The sequence below is a fragment of the Trichechus manatus genome, unplaced genomic scaffold (assembly GCF_000243295.1).
Source record: "Trichechus manatus latirostris isolate Lorelei unplaced genomic scaffold, TriManLat1.0 scaffold00067, whole genome shotgun sequence".
NCBI classification, from domain to species: domain Eukaryota; kingdom Metazoa; phylum Chordata; class Mammalia; order Sirenia; family Trichechidae; genus Trichechus; species Trichechus manatus.
The window spans coordinates 5,348,750-5,370,960 of record NW_004444003.1 but is presented as its reverse complement, the minus strand read 5'-3'; the positions used below and the strand labels follow the sequence as shown (position 1 = coordinate 5,370,960).

The 22,211-nt window shown below is 34.3% G+C and overlaps 1 protein-coding gene across 1 annotated transcript in view; it reads right to left on the bottom strand.

Annotated features, from left to right (window-relative positions):
* The window catches only part of UPF2 (UPF2 regulator of nonsense mediated mRNA decay), a 143,341-nt gene that overhangs the window by 65,551 nt on the left and 55,579 nt on the right, over positions 1 to 22,211 (bottom strand). Inside the window, exons 7-9 of the mRNA XM_004379688.2 lie at positions 21,098 to 21,201; positions 13,769 to 13,854; positions 45 to 153 (exon numbers count right to left, since the gene is read on the bottom strand). Coding sequence (XP_004379745.1) covers positions 45 to 153; positions 13,769 to 13,854; positions 21,098 to 21,201 — 299 coding nt within the window. The remainder of the gene's footprint in view (positions 1 to 44; positions 154 to 13,768; positions 13,855 to 21,097; positions 21,202 to 22,211) is intronic.

Sequence of the window (22,211 nt, the reverse complement as noted above, 5' to 3'; positions counted from 1 at the left end):
ATATATTTATATATATATCACAAAATAAATGCTTAAATACATACATGAAATCTGAAATCCCCCCTCAGCATGGAACAAAGATCCTCTGCTACATCAGACATGCAGGGATGCAAAGTAGCAACCAATCTTGCATAAAATGGTAGCAAATCCAACCTGCAAAAGTTATATGTGATATGTGTAAAAGGGAAGACATACCAGAAATAATTCATTTTAAAATTTAAACTTTCTCAAATATATTCATACATTAAATGATTATAAAAAGTGATAATCATACATACATGCCTATTTATTGCCATCATAATGAAGCACAGTAAGTTCAATTTGCCTTGTGAAAATTTATTAATAATGTGGTGTTTTCCACTCAGTGTATTTATTTCACAGCTGTAATTTCACTGAGTATGTAATTTTGATAAAATACGGAACACTAAGTGAAGAAAACAATGTTTTGACATGACTAAAATTTTTAACAACATAATTGCCGAGTAACTGTGTATCTTACAAAATCTAAAGGCAACTTAAATGATGCAAAACAAAATCCTTTCAAACCATGTCCTTCATTCATCCAAGGCTAAGTTATTTGGAAAGCTCAATGTCTGAAGAAGAGGGTAACCAATAATCAAAAGGCATCTATTGTTGTTGTTATGTGCCACTGAGTTGGTTCCAACTCATAGTGACCCTACAGGACAGAGGAGAACTGTCCCATAGGAGTGGAGCAGCTGGTAGATCTGAACTGCTAGCCTTTTTGTTAGCAGCCGAGCTCTTAATCACTGCGCCACCAGGGCTCCAAAAGGCATCTAAGAGACCAAAATAATACCACAAAATCCATACACTGACTTATATATTTTACTCACTGTAGAACCTACTCAGATCTTCATATAGTGCCTATTTATTCTTAGTTTGGACAATAAATGGCAAATATGTGGCACTCATGCTGCCACTCCCCTTCCATATCACAGCACTCTTTCCGCCACACTTGGATGCAGCTCCAGAATCGTGCATAACACAGCACTCCAGGCAGCTATTATTTACCAGAATCAACACACAAGCTGGAATTTATTTTCCATTCTTGCTATAGACATTACTTATAAAACTTGATTACCCAATGATTCAACACTCAGCAGATCAGATGTTGAAGATTTTAAGTAGTGAGGTAAAGCTGCTATACTAATTGTAGCCAGTAATGGAAGCTGATAGTGAGGAGGAAAACTAAAAACTATAAAAATAAGACACAAGATAGCCTGAAACCATTTAGAAGAGACACAAATAATCCTACAAGTCTTAATTATCCCTGAATATATCATCGTATTATAGCACAATACATGAAAATGATTTGATCATCAAGAAAAAGTCTTGAAAAGCTTAGAATTAGATAATGGACAGGTGAAAGCCTCAGACAGAAGAAGCAACACATGTGGAAAAAATAACCTTGAAAGGTGGAGTTAAAGGAAGGAAACTGATTAAATTCAAACCTAAGAGCCTCAAAAACTCTATATACCTCTTCAGTCATTATAATTTCTAAAAAATACTTACCATTTATTTAGTACTTACCAATGTGCTAGGCCCTGACCTAGGCTTTTTATATACATTATTTAACTTGTTAATCCTAATAACCATCCTATGAGGTAGATATTATAATCACTATTTCACAAATAAGGGAATAAAGGCTTAGCGAAGTAAAGAAGATGGGGACTTTATAGTAGTACCTCAATAATTTTTTTTAAATGATTCATATCCTCCTTTAAAGAAACAGTGAAAACTACAACCTATTATATAAAGATATGAATCATAATTTAACTTTAAACATTATTTCAAACGTTCACTTAAAATATTTTAAGCCTTTTATCAATTGAAGGTTAAGCTTCTGCCACACAGAAAATGCACGTATGTGGGTCACATCACTCCTTGATGATATTACAAAACTGAGGTATTCCTACAAGTTATTCACATAAATATGTAAGAATTTTCCTGATGTCGATTCATTTGCCTGAAGCAAATGAACCTTTAATTTTCTTGCATAATAGATTTATATTAATATCAAATGTACCTTCTAAATTTTCTAGTTTAAATTATTAGTCTTCATTTTTTTTTAGCCATTGTGACAAACACTTCATTCTTTTTCTGTTCATAATCAATTGCCAAATTCAAATATAGGATACGATCCTAGGTTCCAAAGCTCTCTATTGCCGTAACTGAAGAGCACACAAAAAACTAAGATATAAGAGTTGAGATCACGGGATAACAAAGAGCAATGCACTATGAGTTAGGAGACGCAGATTCTAATTCCATCTCAAAAAATACTTCTGACTGATCTGTCTGACCTCATCTTCTACTATTCTCCCTCTGACCAGTCACACTCACCCCTCACTAATCCTTAACACATTAGGCAAGCTCTCTCCTCAGAGCCTTTGCACTATCTGTTCTCTCTAGCTGAAAGGCTCTTTTCCCAAACATCCATATTGCTTATTCCCTCACTAAAGTTAAGCTGTAGCTCACCCTCTCAGTGAGACCCATTCTGAATACTCTATTTAAACTGCAAACCCACTCCATTCCAACCTCTCCCACTCCCCTTACCCTGCCCTATTTTTTAAATAGAATTTACCACCTTCTAATATATTGCATAATTTACTCATTACTATCTTGTTTGTCACTCCTCCTCACTAGAATGGAAGTCTCCCACTGAAGACACTTTACCAGCACCTAAAACAGTGCCGAGAACATAGTAGGTGCTCAACATATATGTGTAGGATAAACGAAAATGTCTGTATCTCACTATTAAGCATATATTAGTTTTTAGTCTAAAACATTCTTTACCATATTAAAGAAGTATCACTATATTTTATAATAATATTAAATGTTATATTTTATCTAACAAAAGCTAGTTTATCAAGTATCTTTTAAGCAATTAATGGGATAATCATATGGTTTCTTATTTTTCCTACTGACATGATATATATTAATACAGATTTCCTATTTTAAAGTACCCTTGATTCCTTTAAGATCAATCTTCTTTGATCATGCTGGACTCTTTCATTTGTAATATACTATTAAATATGATTTGCTAGTGCTTTACTTAGAATTTTTATATCTACATTCAAAAGTGGGACTGGTCAATACTTTTAACTTTCTTACTCTTGTTCAATTTTACCTACCTCTTCATACTACAAAATGGATGTTTTCTATCCTTTTCAATGCTTTGGAACAGATGATACAGCAGAAAAACTGTTCCATGAAGGACTGAAAGAACTCAATAAAGCTATCTAGTCTTGGTCAATTTTAAATGAAATTAACTTTTTACATTGTCTTCCATCATCATTGGTCTGTGTGGGTATTCTACTTTGTCTTGACTCAATTTTGGTAATGTGTATTCTTTTTTCAAAAAATTATCTGTTTCACTGAGATTTTCAAATATTTCTACATATGATCTGGCTCATTTCTTAAACTTTTATTATGTTCTTTTCCTTTATACTTTCTAATAGTTCTCTATTTGGATTATTCTAAGAACTAGCTCTTGAATTTTTAAAACTAATTTTAATCTTGGTTGTCTTTTTCAATAAAGTTTGAGATTGTAACACTTAGCATCAAAAAGTTTTAACTAGGTTATGTCATTTCCCTTTCCTTCTATTTGTTGGCCCATCACTTTGCTTAATTTTTTAACCCTTCTTCCAGTTAGCCCAATCTACTTCAAAACTTTCTCCCAGCTCCAAAACAAAGGCAGGTACAGCTACCCACTTTAAAGTAAAACAGTTTGGGCTAACTCTTCAGGCACAGAGCAGTGGGCTAATAATACAGGTCAGTGCTTTAGGCTCTAATAAGATTTAAAAAAAAAAAAAATTATTGAAGAATTCCCCAGGAGAACCTAGGTTTTTAAGGCTTTCCTGGTAGTCAGTTATCCTGAGTTTTGTTTCTTTTGGAATTGGCCACATAGAAGTAGATACTCCATTTTCTCAGAATCCTCTACCCCTGTAAACTCACCAAATCCTTCTCAAACTAAGAAGCTCCTGAAATTCCTTTTTCCATTATACCTTTTAAAATTAAATGGATAGTTGATATTAAATGTCACCTTGCCTTATTTAAATCTTCAAGTTACATGACTGTCTGTTCATTCATTACTTCACAAAATAAGAGCCCTTATGTTGTAACAGAAACCCTGGTTGACACAGTGGTTAAGAGCTACAGCTGCTAACCAAAAGGTTGGCAGTTTAAACCCACTAGGCGCTCTCTGGAAACTTTATAGGGCAGTTGTACTCTGTCCTACAGGGTTGCTATGAGTTGGAATTGACTCGACAGCAATGGGTTTGGTTTTTTTGGTTTTATGTTGTAAATAATGTAATAAAATAAATTAAATGCTTGTTCAATGTTAGTCTTGCTTCAGTATGCTTTTCTGCCTTCCTAAGAACGTAAGCCCAAAGGGAATTAAGGGTCACATCAATCACATTAAAGTTACTAAAACCCAAAATAAAAAATTTTAATCAACACAAAGAACAAATCTTTGTTAAAATTTAAGCTAGATATACATTTCATCTTACTTGACTTTTCTGAAAAGCAATTAGAAAATAAACTTAGATCCTTTAAAAACTGAATTCTAAGAGAATAATTATTTTTACTAACAGTTGAGTAAACCATTTAAAAAAAAAATTTTTTTCTTAAACAATAACCAAAAGTTGTTTGTATTTTCAAGGTTCCCTAAATCATACACTTAAGTATACTACTAGCAGTTAATAATCACCAAATTGTAAACATCCATTCACTAAGTAACAAGAATGCAGAAACACACACTTGGGGGTGGGGGGCGGAATTCTTACAGGTTTTTATCTCCTAAATCAGTCGACTCTCTTAAAGAAACATCTAGCTTCCTTTTTCTCTTTAAAATCTAAGGGATTTTACTGTTAAAAGCTATTGATTTTATCACTGTGTTCAAAACGCCTAGAAAAAAAGAATGAATGTGAAAGAACACTGTTACAGTTAAAGAATACAAAAGATTTTCTTCACAGGAAACACTAAATCAGAAGATGATGCCAAAAAAGATGAAATATAAAAAACAAAAGATTAGGGTCATTTACTCTGAAATCGACAACTAAAATGCCCTGGTAACTTTTTTCACAATACTGATGTTCCAATGCAACAGCACCATCAAGTGGTATAATGTACTAATAGCTATCAAAAAAAATTATTCTTTCATAGATCCAAACTTAGTGAAAGGGTGGAAGTCTAATTAGAACAGTCTCTCACAAAAACTCCAGAAAACTCTCCTAAAAGCTGAATCAGGAAAAGCTGTTAAAGAATTAAGTGAAGCACTTCTCATCTGAAGACTATTCTGTTTATATTAATCTGAAGAGATTCTTAACATCCACCCACTAACACCTGGCTAAAGCCATATGGTTTCAAAAGTCACTAAAACCAATACCAGACTAACCTATATTTAAAACAAGAAACTAAAAGATTCTTAGGTACTTTCCCTGATTCTGAGTGACTTCAGATTCAAAATTTTGCTAAGGTGAGGGAGCCTTCTGAGGTGCTAGAATGTTCTATATCTTTATCTGCATAATGGATACATATTTGTACCTAAGAAGTATACAGTTTATGTGAAATTTCAACTATTGTGTGTATGCGTGTAGCTATACTTTATCTCTAAAATGATATGCAAATATCCAATTAAGGGATTTCTAATAGATTTAATTTCTGAGGAGTCCTTCAAATTAAAAGGATGAGGAAGATAACGCCAGCCTTTGGAGACTTTTTCAACCACTACTTTTTTAATGAAGGAAGACCACCACTGGAAGTTAAAAAATTGCTTCAGATCAGACCGTTAAGAATTGTAAAGATGACTACATAAAATTTTAAAACTTTTGTGCTGCAAATGACATCATCAAGGAAGTGAAAAGACAACTCACAGAATGGGCGAAAGTATCTGCGAACTATATACCTCTACCTAGAATATATAAAGAACTCTTACAACTCAGTAATAAAAACACAAATAAGCCAACTAAAAAGGGAGTAAGGCTATTCACAACAGTCAAAAGGTAGAAACAACCTAAATGTCCATCGCCATCAACAGATGAATGGAAAAACAAAATGCGGTACAGCCACACAATAAAACATTGCTCAGCCATAAAAAGAAATGAAATCCTGATATGTGCTACCACACGGATGAACCTTGAATCAATTATGCTTGGTGAAGTAAGTCAATCACAAAAGGACAAATATTGTATGACCTCACGCATATGAAATATCTACAATAGGCAAGTGTATAGAGACCAAAGTTTATTAGTGGTTAACAGGGGTGGGAAAGAGGGAGAAAGGGGGACTACTGTTTAAGAAGCACTGAGTTCCTGTTTATGTGATGGAAAATCTGGCAACAGATATTGGTGATGGTTGTACAACATGATTAACATAATTGGTGTCACTAAACTGTACATACGAGAAATATTGAGCTGGCCAACGTTGTGTTATATATATTTTTTCAACAATAAAAGAAGTGGAGAATACAAAAAAATGAGACAAAGGACTTGAATAGACATTTCTTCAAAGAAAATGGCCAATAAGCACATAAAATGATGTTCAACATCTTTAGTCATTGTTGTTGTGTGCCGTTGAGTTGACTCTGACTCATAGCAACCCTATAGAAATTGCCCTATAGAGTGTCCAAGGAGCGACTGGTGGATTCAAACTACAGACCTTTTGTTAGCAGCCTGAGCTCTTAAGCAGGGAAATGTAAATCAAAACCACAATGAGATACCACTTCACAGCTACTTGGATGGCTACAATAAAAATAAATTGGTCAGTAACAAGTATTAGCAAGGATGTGGGCAAACTGGAGCACCCAAATGTTGCTGATAGGAATGTAAAATGTTGCAGCCACTGGGAAAGACAGTATGGCAGTTCCTTGAAAAGTTAAACATCAAGTTACCATATAAGCCAGCAATTCCACTCCTAGATATATACCCAAGAGAACTGAAAACACATGTTCACATGAAAACTTGTACACTAATGTTTATAGCAACATTATTCATAATGCCCAAAAAGTGGAAACAATCCAAGTGTTCCTCAAAGATGAATGGATGAACAAAATGTGGTATATCCATACAACAGAATATTATTCTGCCACAAAAAGGAGTAAAGTACTGACATATGATACAACACGGATCAACCTTGAAGACATTACGTTAAGTGAAAGAAGCTAGACACAAAAAGACAAATGCTGTATGATTCCATATAGATGAAATGTACAGAATAGAAAATTTCGTAGACACAGAAAGCAGATTAGTGGTTGCTTTGGGTCGGGGTGGGAGAGGAGAGGAAAACAGGAAATGGATATTGACTACTAACAAACATAGGATTTCTTTTAGGGATTTTTAGGAACAAAAATGTTCTAAAATTAGATTGTGGTAATGGTTGCACAACCCTACGAATATACTAAAAATCACTGAATTGTATGCTTTAAATGGTGAATTGTCTGATACGAATTATATCTCAATAAAGCCTATTAAAAAAAAAAAAAGAATTGCAAAGAACCTTAAGAGTTTTGTAGTTCAATCTTTCCTAAACCAAACTACACAGATCAGGTGAAACAGCTAAACAGGGTTGGCCGAGGGGGGTGGGGTGCCACAGAAAGACAGAGGCACAGTTACTGAATGGAATCTAAGGGGTATTCAGGAATCTAGACGGGTATTAAAAAAAAAAAGAAAACCAAATCCATTGCCATCGAGTCAATTCCGACTCACAGTGATCCTATAGGACAGAGGAGAACTGCCCCATCGGGTTTCCAAGGAGTGGCTGGTGGATTTGAACTGCTGATCTTGTGCTAACAGCCATAGAACTTAACCACTGTGCCCAGTCAGGCTAGGAGAGAGCAGGGTGCTAATACGAAGTGATAAAAATTATTTCCTTGTCCTTCTATCTCCTAAGTGTCCCAGCTTGTTCCTAAATACAGAAGGTTCAAAGAATTACTTGCAGCTCCTAATACCTACTAACTGGGTATCAGGAGAATACACTAGCCTGCTCCCTCTAAACCCAACCCTCTTTGCCCCTCCCATTGAAGGCTATCAGTCATCTCTACTACTCCAAAGATAGAGGAAGGTTTATGAGCAATGGGGGCTGGAGGGAGGAGGATGAGAAACATGCGGAATGACAGGAGACTCACTGGCACGTGATTACTATCTTTCTACCCTAGCCTTCCTAGGACAAAGCTCCTTTCTTCAAGGGACAAGCCACATCTTGCAAGTAGGGCAAAATGACATGTGAAGGTTAAGGACAAAAGAAGATCTTCAAAATTAAATGCTTTTCAGATCAATAAAAATAGACAGCCAACCCTTTAAGAGCATGTACACTTTATATAAACACAAAGTATGCATTGAAAATCTATTTCTGCCAATAAATACTAAAACAAAAAATATATATATACAGCCAACCAGTAAACATCAAAGTGGTCCAACTCTCGGCTTAATAACCCATTTTACAGATTTGAAAACAGACGCTTAGGCTTTCCAAATCAGTAAAGAACATTAAAAAGACTTAGAGTTTTATTTAAACACAAAGATCTTTAGAAAAGACTACTATTAACACTAGAAATGAATGAAAATTAGAAATCTACTCTTAAACACAAATTTGCAATTATGATACAACTCGATTGACATTTACATAAAATATGAAAATATTAGTAAAGAGTAAAAGTAAAAGCCACATATAAATTACATCCTTCAGCACATTGTCCTCTACCAGCCAAACTATAATGAGTACTTCCTGTGTTGTTTTAATAAGGTAACTTAGTACAGAAATAAAAAGTTAATGACTAAAAACAAATCTTAAGATCAGATGCAGCAGAATTAAGGCCAAAAAGTATTTTAAGTAAGACAAAAGACACTTCATAAGAATAAATGGTATACCAAACAACACGACAACAACATTCAGGAAGCTAAAATCATGGTAGAAATGAATAAGCAGTCATTAGAGCCCTGGTGGCACAGTGATTAAGAGCCTGGCTACTAACCAAAAGGTCGGCAGTTTGAATCCACCAGCAGCTCGTTGGAAACCCTATGGGGCAATTCTACTCTGCTCTATAAGGTTGCTAGGAGTTGGAATCAACTCGATGGCAATGGGTTTGGTTTCTGGTGGGTTTAGCAGTCATTAATTTACTTCTCTCAACCCATGATCCCTAAGCAAGTGGACTGAAAAAGGGTGAGGAAATAGAAGACCTTAATAACACTGTTATTTAATAATATAGAGATGATCAATACATTTAACAAAGAATATGTCTTTTTTTTTTTTAATGTCCATGGAATGTTCATGAAAACTAACACTATAAAGCCACAAAGGGAACTTCAGATAATTCCAAAAAGTAAAAATAATAGCATTCTCTACTTACAATTCAATAAAAACATGAATTGTTAACAAAATCACAAAGAAAAAAAAAAGCCCCACTACCTGAAAATTTTAAAACTCTCACACACCACTCTTGGGTCACAAAGGAAATAAACTAAAATTGCAGAATTTCTAAAATATAAAAATAGAAATCACGTTAGAACTAAGAGACACTGCTAAAACTACGCTCAGAAAAGGAATAAAATAAATGAAAAAGCCAAAAAGAACAAAACAATAAAGATAAAAGCCAAAAATAATGAGTAAAAAAATAGTGAAACAGTAGCATAAATAATCCATTCAAAAGCTGGCTTACTGGTGGAAAAAAGTCAGACAAACCACTAGCTAACATAATCAAGAGGAAAAAAAAAAAGAAAGGAGGAAGTACAAATACGGCACTGTTTGTAACGGTAAACGATTAGAATGTCTGAAATGGTTAAATACAGCACATTCATAAAAGAAAACACTGCAGCTTTAAAAGAAAGAACAAGGGAAGTCTCTATGTACCGATATGAAAAGATATTCAAGATACACTGTAGAGTGAAAAATGTAAGTTCAGAACAGTACGTATAAGCTGCCCTTTGTGTAAAAAAGAGAAAATACAAGAATTTCTAATTGTATATTCTTGTAATACATGTTAAAAAAAAAAAAAAAGCCTTTGGAAGGATACATAAAAACCAAAACTGTGACAAGACAGTGATTTCCTGTTTAGAGGAGTAGAAACTGGGTAGAAGAGAAGACAGGATTGGAAAGATACTTTACACCATATAATGTTTTAAAGTGATGAAAAGCAAAATGTTTTTAAGTTTCAAATTTTTGGGGAAAAAAAAAAAAGATATCACTTTGAGGACTAAGGTGCGCCTAAGTCATGGTATTTTCAATCTCCTCATCTGCATACGAAAGCTGGACACTGAATAAGGAAGACCGAAGAACTGACGCCTTTGAATTGTGGTGTTGGTGAAAAAATGGAATATACCACGGACTGCCAAAAGAACCAACAAATCTGTCTTGGAAGAAGTACAGCCAGAGCGCTCCTTGGAAACAAGGACAGCGAGACTTCGTCTCACATACTTTAAACATGTTATGAGGAGGGACCAGTCCCCGGAGAAGAACATCATGCTTGGTAAGGTAAAGGGTTAGTGAAAAAGAGGAAGACCCTCAATGAGACAGACTGATACAACGGCTGCAACAATGGGCTCAAACGTGGCAACGATCGTGAGGATGGAGCAGGACTGGACAGGGTTTTGTTCTGCTGTACATAAGGTTGCTATGAGTCAGAACCAACTCGATGGCACCTGACAAAAATAACGTTTTATACTTCTGGTGGTTTTTAGCCATGTGAATGTATTATCTATTTTTAAAATAAATTAATTCATCAAATATTTTCAAGTATGTACTGTGTGCCAAATACAAATATGCTTGGTGCTGGAGATACACAAAATGAAAATATACAGTCCTCCCTCTCAAATAACCTATAATTTTTATAGTTTGGTAGGGATATAGTCCTCTTTCTCAAAGAGCTTACAGTTTTAAAGTTTGGTAGGAATACAGCAAACCAATAAGTGGGATATAATGTGCATAATTCTTCAGATGGAGACATATGTTCAAGGTGCTATGAAAGAGCGCTTTTATCTGTATAAGGGAAAGGAAGGTTTTTCAGAGAAGATAGCTCTTGGGCTAAGACTTAAAGAGTGAATCAGAGATTTTCGGTGGAAAAATAAAGTCTATCTCAAACAGTAGAAAGCAGAGGCATGGAAGCAAAAAGAACAAAGGGTATTCAAGAAATCATTATAGATTAGGATTTTCAAGAGGAAGAGTAGTTAGAAGTGAGGCTAAAAAGTTGAAAACTAGCTAAAATGAGAAGGGGCAATAAATACCATGTTATATAATTTTATTACCTTATCAAGCACTGTAGAGTCCTAGTGGTGCAGTGGTTAAGAGCTTGACTGCTAACCAAAAGGTCAGCAGTTCGAATCCACCAGCTGTTCCTTGGAAACCCAATGGGGCAGTTCCACTCTATCCTATAGGGCTGCTATGAGTTGGAATTGACTTGACAGCAATGGGTTTTGGTTATCAGGCACTGTGCTAAGCGCTGGGAATAAAGAGGTAAATGTGGCTTCTTTCCTGAAGCTTACAGTTCAGAGGACAATGTCCAAGGAGACCAATAAAGAGGTTTTTGCAACAGTTTGATGCCATGGCCTTTCCGGTCTCTAGCCCTCTGCACGTGCTGTTGCCTTTATCAGAAATGTTCTCTCTACATTCCCTTACCTGACACACCCCCAGTCTAGCTAACTCCTTTCTCAGGACTGAGATTAAATGAACCTTGTTCCAGGAAATCTTCTCTGACTCCCCCAATTAAATCAATCAGTTCCACTTGCTACATACTCCAAAGCATGCTGTGCTGCTTCTTGGTAACTGCAGTTATAATTACTTGTCTGTTTTCTTCTCCAAACTGAATAAAAGAACCAAGTCTGTCATATTCACCACTGTATCCCTAGCACTAATCACAGTACTTGGCACACAGTGGGCGCTTAATGAATTTTATTTAATGAATGAATAAATTTTAGAATATAATTTAATTTTTCCTGATAATCTAAATTATATTTATACATTTCAGGTATATAAGACTGTTGTCTATTCCTCATGGCTTGAGAATACATTTTAAGTACTTATTTCTTTTTAAAAATATTTTTTTTCCTCCTCTCATATCACAGACTGTCACTACCTACTACTTTCAAGTCTATGTTTCTAGCAGATTCCAACTGCTTTTAATTTGCAGCTTTTCATCTGCTGAGCTAAGGAGATGAACTCAGCTATAACAGATATGATCAGCGTAAGACCAAATAATAGTATACAGTTTTTGAGAGTTTTTCTTTTTTAGGGTGGTTGTGAAGTGGGGGTGGAAGAGGAGTACAGAGAGGGAAGATGCTCTCTTGTAAGTAGACTATTTAAACATCACTGCATGGTTACTCTTGTTAACCAAGCCTTTTACTTTTGCTAACTTTGGTTTACTCCATGTTATAAATGTTGCAATAAAAGTTCAGATAATTGTTACTATTAGTTCTTACATTCAAATAAACAGTTTAAGAGACAAATATAAAAGTAAACATTCCATTGTATAAGGTAGAGAAAAGAATCACTTGAAAAAAAAAAACTAGTTCAGGGTACTGAAGAAAAAGCAATTGTATTTCCACCAATTCAAGGTATACATTTTTTCTCATCTTCACACAATGGAATGTGTCTCACAACCAAAGCCTTAAAATTAATTGGCAACGATATTTTCTTAGTTGTACCTAAAACAATGGTGTAACTCATAACTTTAGATTTGATGTAATGCAGTATATAAGTCTACGTTGTAAACATATTCACCCATGTGCCATACTTCTCACGTAGATAATTCCCTCTCTCTCATTCCACTAAAATGAAAAACCAAATGTTCATATTAATGTTGTGACAGGATATAAAAACTAATATAAAAGAGGAAAGTAGTGATTCGGTGTCACTGAGAAATCTTACCAAGATATCACCAGTTTTAGTAAATAAAAAGCATTCTCACTTTACTTCTGAAGTGAAAATTAATACAACAAAACTTCATTTACATGGACCAAATAAAAATTTGGCCGAAGAAATCTTCAGTGAAATCCCTCAAAATCCTCACCTTCTGGGGAAAGTATTTATCTTAGCGAAACTGTATGTAATCATCAACAGTTAACAAAATTTTTTTAATTATTCATTGAACAAACAGAAAAATTTCTAGGTTAATTGCTTAGATCTCCTCCAGATTCCTAAGGTCAAGGAGTGATCCTGAAATTTGCAGGTAAAATATGTGTTTTAATGAACTGTAATAAGAGCATTAGAATTCTCTGAAAGTGTAAAGCAACTGAATATGCTTCCTGAATTATCAGCAACATAATCACTACTGTGACTTACAGTTCTATCCAATGAATCTCTAAGCAGGCTATCTTAGCTAAACTATCATAATTATCCACATAACTTGAAGATTTTCATTTAAACACAACTGCAAGAATTAGATACAGTATTACTGAATTAGTCTGACCTTTACACAAAATAAAAACTCTCCGAAAAACGTGTGTACCATTTATTACTTTTTCTCCTCAGAGGCAAAAAGGTAAAACAATTACTTCTAGCAATTATTAACTTATTAGCATTATTAAACATGTTCTCTTAAAATAACAGGCAAGCACCAGAAGGAAATACTTCTATTAGAGATAATAAAAACAAAAATCAATGAGAATCAAGTTTTAGAAAATATGTTAACAGAACGGATGGCTGTTGACTAAAAATCAAAAGCCAAGTACTATTTAAAGAGATAATTAAATGAGAAATTTGAGCTTAAAACCATCACTGCAAAGGGAAAAAAATAAACAAATTACTCTTTTTAAAAAATACCTACCTTTGTCTAGGAACTATGAAGAGTGCTCGTACCAACTTCTTCCTATTTGCTTTTGTGTTCATGTTCATGCAAAAATCCATTGCTGCCTATAAGAGAAAAAGCAAACTTTTTCCTTAAAAAAAAAAAACCATCAATTTAGCTGCTGAAAGCAGAAATTCTGCCTACTATCATGGATTTCTACTTGTTCCTAAACATTTCAAAATGGTTGTAAGACACTACTATCATAAATAAAACATGCCAAACTAAAAGATGACTAAGCTTAAAGTCCTCTTCCCTTACATAATTAAAAATACATGCTTCACCAGCACAACCTGTACAAGGAAAGGTCATGGAAGCTCCATAGACACATCCAAACTACCTCCAGGGACTGAATTGCTGGGTGGAGGGCTGTGGGGACCATGGTCTCAGAGAACATCTAGTTCAATTGGCATAGCACAGTTTATGAAGAAAATGTTCTACATTCGACCTTGGTGAGTAGCGTCTGGGGTCTTAAAAGCCTGTGAGCAGCCATTTAAGATACTCCACTGGTCTCACCCCTTCAGAAGCAAGCGAAAATGAAGAGAACAGGATACAAGGAAAAGATTAGTCCAAAGGACTAATGGACCCCAGCTACCACAGCCTCCACCAGACTGAGTCCAGTACAGCTAGATGGTGCCCGGCTACCACCACTGACTGCTCTGACTGGGATCACAACAGAGGGTCCTGGACAGAGCTGGAAAAGGATGCAGAACAAAATTCTAAACTCACAAAAAAAAGGCCAGATTTACTGGCCTGACAGACTGGAGAAATCTCGAGAGTATGGCCCCCGATACCCTTTTAGCTCAGTGGTGAAGTCACTCCCGAAGTTCACCGTTCAGCTGGGGATTGGACAGTCCCTTAAAACAAAATGGGACTAATGAGGCACAACAGTCCAGGGACAAGGACTAGAAGGCAGGAGGAGACAGGAAAGCTGGTGATAGGGAACCCAATATTGAGAAAGGACAGTGTTGACATGTCATGGGGTTGTTAACCATTGTCATAGGGCAATATGTGTACTAACTATTTAATGAGAAACTATTTGTTTTGTAAACCTTCATCTAAAGTACAAAAAAATAAAATTATCTATGTGAGATCAAATTGACAACAGCAACTCAAAAGGTTTGACAGGAAGCCTAGAGGGCAGTGAGCTGAAGATAATGGTGATGGAATAATTTGGAAAAGGATAGTGAGAATAGCAGCACAACTGGAAGAATGTCATCGAAGTCACTGAATTGTACATGTAGAAACTTTTGAAATGGTTTAACTTTGGCTATGTATATTTTCAAGAAAATAAAAAAAAAGGTCCTCCAAGGTCGAGAAGGGAGAGTGTTGTCACGTCGTGGGGTTATTAACTAATGTCATAATATGTGTACTGACTGTGTAATGAGAAACTATCTGTTCTGTAAACCTTCATCTAAAGTACAATATAAAAAAAGAAAAAAAAGCTTCATAAAGCTTTTTTACTTGTAACCTATCATTGGGAATGGAATTTCAAGTGGGTAGCATAAAGACGTACCATGAGATGTTTGGCAATTATATGAAAAATGCAATCAATGCCTTTGGTCTCATTAAAGTCAAGTAAATCAATGTTAATATTACGGAAGTTTTCTGGTGAACTAGAAAGTAGTAAGAATATTTACGACGAGCCAAAATAATTACTAATGCTAGTAATGATAATCAAAAGGAATAAAGATTAACTAGGTATCAAAGAGAGGCAAATATTATTTACAGAAACCTGTAAGAATAAAATGTGCCCAAACATTGACTACAACAGCTTAGTGCTGACAATCAGATTTGGTAACTCAAACTAGAGAAACCACATCATATGATTAAAATGAATATCCACAATTGTTATTTAGTACAGCAATCTATTATTCTATATTTTAAGAAGAAAATATGCCCAAAATTTCATCAATACTTTTAACATCTAGAATAAATATAAAAAAGATATTAGGGAAGACACGTCCTAAAAAGTCTCCAGAAAACTAACATACGAGTAATTGGTGTTTTAAAAATATAGGCATATATATCAAAAGAATGTTAAAAGACTGTTGGTATATTTAGTTTAAGAAAATAACAAGTTTAAGTTATACTGTAAAAGGGAATGAACTATTATCAAATATCCTCTTAAGTATCTCAAATATTTTCTTTCCATAGGGCCACATGATTAGCTTATCATTAATACCAATCCTTATGTAAATACGAAGATCATATAAAATAAGAGATACTCAGATTTTCCTGAACTGTAAAGGATTTCTATTCTTCTCTAAACAGTAAACAGTGATACACTAAAATATCTCCCATTTGATTAAAATTTCTGATGAAATGTTACAGGTTCCTGTGAATAATCTTTGCCCCTCTCACAACTAATGTTAATAAGATTCAAAGCCAGGAAACTTTAACTCACACTGAAAGTATTAACCAAGATTGAAACTGCATGAATATTAGTCAAGACTGTAAAATCAATGTGCTTTTAAGTTTTTTCTTCTGCTTTGAAAAGGGCATAATAAATGTTATTAAACCATTTGCTGTCTAGTCAATTCTGACTCACGGTGACCCCACGTGTGTCAGAGTTGAACTGTGCTCCATAGGGTTTTCAGTGGCTCATTTTTCTGAAATAGATTGCTAGGCCTTTCTTCCAAGGTGCCTCTGGATGGACTTGGACCACCAACCCTGTGGTTACCAGCAGAGCATTTAACCATTTATGCCACCCAGCGACATCAATAATTATGTTACTAAAACTTACATTTTATAATTTTAAAGCTTATTACAGCTAATAAGAATAAAAAGAGAAAGGCTGAAAATTATGGACTATAGCTATAGGGTCACTATGAGTCGGAATACACTTGACGGCAATGGGTTTGTTGAGTTTTTTTTTTTAATAATTCCTTTAAGCAATTCACTCATATGAAACATTTTAAAATTTTGGTCCTAAGAATGGCAATAAATGGTCTTTTACATAACTCCTAATAAGCCAGAGTCACAAATAAATAATCTCTAACTTGGTAACAAAACTGATAAAAATTCCAAAGGTCATATACTCAGAAAAGGAAACTGGTTAGCATTAGAAGACTTCACAAAAAAACTCTCAAATCAACATTTTTGAGAAATATAATATTTAAAAAAATGTTAAACTGCTAATAATATCCTATTTTTCAACACAAATTAGGAAACAGACTAAAAGTAAAATATACTTCAGTAACTATTTTTGAACATTATCCCTTAAAATATATATTTACTTTGCAAAAGCTACTTAAATGAATTTTATGAAAGTAGAAGATGAAATAAACACTTACCCTACCATAACAGTTAATGACCAACTGGATGCAAAAAATACTGTAATTTTCAAAAAACTCTCCACAGAAGAGTGACGCTTGTTACACACAATTTAATAAATTCTTAGAATAAATGAATAAAAGACTACTTGAGTGGAAAAACTGCCTGAATGAACAAGAAAATTAAAAAAAAAAAGTTTCACATGTATAAAAATTCTTTGACTTTAACTAGTTCTATATGGGGAGAAATGAAGTAAAGGTCGCCCACCTTGGTGGTGGTCCTTTTGTCTGGGTTACAATTGCTGTTGGACAACTCAAAAAAGCAGTTTTTTGAAAATCTGTTTCAGGATGTTTCAGATAAACGAAAGATACAGTTCAAAAGTCATTTTTTATTTTATTAAGTAAAAATAAATTCAATCAAATCATGATCAATCAAATGCATGAAGAAATAATCAACATATGAAAGATATTACCCACAGAAGTTACCTAAAAGAATACTTCACTTTGGGTTATGTGGTATGTATGGGTAAAAACAATCAGACAGACCGAAATGGAAAACATAATCATGTTAAAAATTGAAAAGCTAAAACTGAACTGCTTGAGAGTGAATATCCACAAAAATAATTTACTGAAGTCTATGCTAAGGGAATACTCAGATTTATTGCTTAAGGAATTAACATCTAGGAAAGTATTCATATGGGCCCTAATAAATGAATTACAGGAGGAATTTCATACTATCTTTGTATTTGTAATTTTATTTTTTTAAAAGTTTAATACCTATTTCTTCAGTCTGTTGGAGGAAAAGAACTGGTATTGAGAGTTCCATAAAGAATCTTGATGGCATAACATAATAAGGTTGATTAAACAAGCAAATTCTTTTATTCCTTTGGTACAACTTAAGCTTGATGGCTTAAAATTGGGGGAGAGGTGGAGCTGGCCAATTCACATTGTAAGAACAGCAGATGAATTCATGTACACATATAAGCACGTTATATACACAGATAAAATCAGATATCCAGATGTTCTAATGATTCTGCCTCTACAATCTTAAGGCAATCTTTTAACTTCTCTGTCATACAATGAGGGACTAACACCAGATGATTTCTAAGAATATTTTCGGTTTCACAACTCTTTTTTTGTCGTTAAAAATTTGATTTAAGGTTTACAGCTACATAATTATTGAATTCAAAGAATGCTTAGATTTTTCTACCTACTTCGTAAATACCCTTCCCTCTTTAAGTTATCTAGACCTTTGCCAACATATATGGATATTCCTATCATAAGGAAGCTGACTCACAGACGAACTCACTGGGGTCCAAAATGAAGGGGATAGCCCCCTATATTTCACCTGGCCTTCAAAGAGATAACTCAGAATGTAATATGTAGTGTGGGGTTAGAGAAGTAATGTCAAGGTATTTTTCCTTCATCCTGTTTATATCCAATGAATACATGGAAATTTAGCACGGGACAGATTCAGTTAAATCCAAAAACTAGAAACAAAAATCAAGCAATTGTTTAACAGATGGATTGCTGTATTCTATATAAAAGGCTGTTAAAAGAGCAGAAATAAATTTTGTATTTACTGAATTTTTGAAAACTAAACAATGACCTAATCCGCTCCAGAACTAAGTCAATTGGGAAGTAGAGTTTAAAGTCCATTTGATTACATGAATCACTACTGAAATACATGTAAATTATTTGAAGAACTGGGCTAAAGAGGCAAAAAGTAGAAAAATAACCTAACTTCTTTAAGGGGACCCTCAAAGCATTATGGGAAAAAAAAACACAAAAGATTACATTGTACTGCGACCAGAAAAGATCTAAAGCAATGGTTTTCAAACTTCTGGTCTCAAGAGCACTTTAGACTCTTAAAAATTATTAAGGATCCAAAAGAGCTTTGTTTATGCGGGTTACATCAATCAGTATTTACTGTACAAGAAATTAAAACAAATTTTTTAAATATTAACTCATTTAAAAATAGCAATAATCTATTACTTATTAACATTTTATGAAAAATAACTATATTTTTCAAAATAAAAATAATTTAGTGAAAAGAGTAGCACTGTTTTAGAAGACAGCTGTATTCTCAAGTCTATTTATACATCTGATCTGTTGCAATGTGTGGTTTTGGATGAAGTATATGAAGAAAACTGGCTTCACACGTATTGGTAGTTGGGAAAGGGAGGTGTAGAATAATATACTTTACGGTAACCGCAGAGTATTGTCAAGGATTTCATTTTTACTTGAATCCACAATCAACACCCATGGAAGAAGCAGTCAAGAAATCAGATGACGTACTGCAATCAAAAAATGCGTTGCACTGGGCATATCTGCTGCAAAAGACGTCTTTAAAGTGTTAAAAAAGTAAAGATGTCACTTTGAGGACTAAGGTGTGCCTGACCCATGCCATGGTGTTTTCAATCTCCTCATATGCATGCAAAAGCTGGACAATGAATAAGGAAGAAGAACTGGCGAAGAATACTGAATATACCATAGACTGCCAGAAGAATGAACAAATCTGTCTCGGAAGGACAGCCAGAGTGCTCCTCAGAAGCAAGGATGGCGAGACTTCATCTCACGTGCTTTGGACATGTTATCAGAGGGACCAGTCCCTGGAGAAGGACATCATGCTTGGTAAATAGAGGGTCAGTGAAAAAGAGGAAGATCCTCAAGGAGATGGACTGATACAGTGGCTGCAACAATGGGCTCAAAGACAGCAACAATTCTGAGGATGGTGTAGGATACAGCAGTGTTTTATTCTGTTGTACATAGGGTCGCTATGAGTCAGAACAGACTCGAAAGCACCTAACAACAATTGTAGGTATTCTTTTTTTGATACCACACCTAAACTTAAAAAGTGGTAGCTTCTTAAGGGTTAGGTACAATTAAAATCTGAAACCATAACAATATACTTTTCATTAAAATTAAAATCTTAAATTTAATCTAAATTTAAATCCATTGGTCTGTCTTGCACTTTGAATGGATTTTAACACACACGTATGATTTATGTAAAGCTACGTATTGGTCACTTGGGAAATACTGGTTCACTGAGCTATGCAGATAATATTTTAAAATTATTTCTTTAGTATCACCACCAAGCTCATCAGAAAAGTCTCATCAATAAAGTCTCTTTGGAGAAATACTGGGAAGCTGTCAAACTTACAGTTGATGCATATCAGTTTTCCAAAATTCTAACTTTCATTGAAAACTCAAATTTGATCATTGGCAATTCACACTTTCAGTTGTTCTCCTTGAAGTGATAGGCTCACTGTGTTCATTTTAGAAAACTTTCTGCTAAATACCTAAGTCTGAAAAACCACAATTTGTCCATCAGCTCTTCCAAGTAAAAGCACCTAGTTCAGACTGCAACTCAAACTATCACACAAATGCTTTTTCTTGAGACAATTCTGAGGCAACAGAAGTGCTTCATGTGTACTTCCTATTTTATCAAAGATTAGTAATAAAATCACTAATTTTTATTGATTCATCAAGGAGACTCTTGGTTGAAACTGTTTTTTTTTTTTTTAACTGCAAATGCATAGCAGTGAGTAATACAATGACTACTACTATAGTTTGTTACCACTGTCTTGATTCGTGCTAAAATGTCATGTCAGCAATTTTACCTACCATCACCTTTGTAAATGTCAAAAACAGTGAAAAAGGTAAAAACGCTGTAGTATTATTATGGAAAGACTTTCGATCCCACAAACCACCCGAAAGTGTCTTGGAACCACCAGAGATACACAGACCATACTTTGAGAATCTCTAATCTAAATAATATATTGCAAACCAGAGGGTTCCTATGTGAAGGATAGTCGTCAAGCCAAGAGGATTCTAGAGCAAGCTCCAACCCTAAAGACAACATCTATAAATTGGTTCCAAGTTTATCTGTGTTTATACTGGATTCCCTTTTAAAATTCCATTTGAATTAACAATTTATTTTATGGAAAAAAAATCTAAAAACCACTGGCATTCCTAATTAGAGAAATCCTACAAGGTTTAGTGCTTGAGTAAAATTACATAGAGATAATCATACCTTGTCTATCAGATCTCGATTGACACAGTTGGGCAACTGCTGGAGGAAAGCATCTACTATGAGCTTGAGATGAGATCCAGTGCTGGCTTCTTCATCCTCTTGTTCTAAAATAAAATTATTTTGTAAATAGGTTAAAAAAATACAAAGAGAACATTTAAGAATAAAAAATCCAACTATACGACATGATCCTACATATATATATATAAAATCCCAAAGAATCCATAAGAAAGCTACTAGAGCAAATAAATTAAGCAAAGTTTCAGGGTATAAGATCAACACACAAAAATCAGTTGTGTTTCTATACACAAGCAACGAACAAACAAAAGGAAATCAAGAAAACAACTCCAATTCTAAAGAATTCTAATATAACAAAATACCTAGGGGTAAATTTAACCAGGGAGGTAAAAGACTTAGACACTGAAAATCATTAAACATTGCTGAAATAAATTAAAGAACTAAATAAATGGAAAGACATGATGCGTTTATGGATAAGAAGACTTAATATTGTTAAGATGTCAATACTATCCAAAGAGATCTACAGATACAATGTAATCCCTATCAAAACTCCTATAGCCTTTTTTGCAGAAATGGAAAAGCTAATCTTCAAATTCATGTAGAAATGCAAGGGGCCCCAAATAGCCAAAACAATCTTGAGAAAGAAGAACATAGTAAGAGGACTCACACTTCTTGATTTCATAACATATTATAAAGTTAAAGTAATCAAAACAGTGTGATACTAACATACAGACAGATATACAAACAAATGGAATACAAATGACGGTCCATAAATAAATCCATATATCTATGGTCGACTGATTTTTGACAAGGATGCCAAGTCCGTTCAATGGGGAAAGAATAGTCTCTTTGACAAATGGTACTGGGACAATGGGTTCTCAATATGCAAAAGAATGATGATGAACCCATACCTCACACCATTACAAAAATTAACTCAAAATGAATCAAAGACCTACCATATTTTACACAAATAACACATGCCTTCTGCATTTGTTTGCTGGCCATGGCCTCCCTCTGTGGGGTATTTTTGTAAGCGTACTATGCTTATTTTTTTTACAGCAACATGGAGAAGAGGATTGGCATGGCGGTGCTTGTGAGG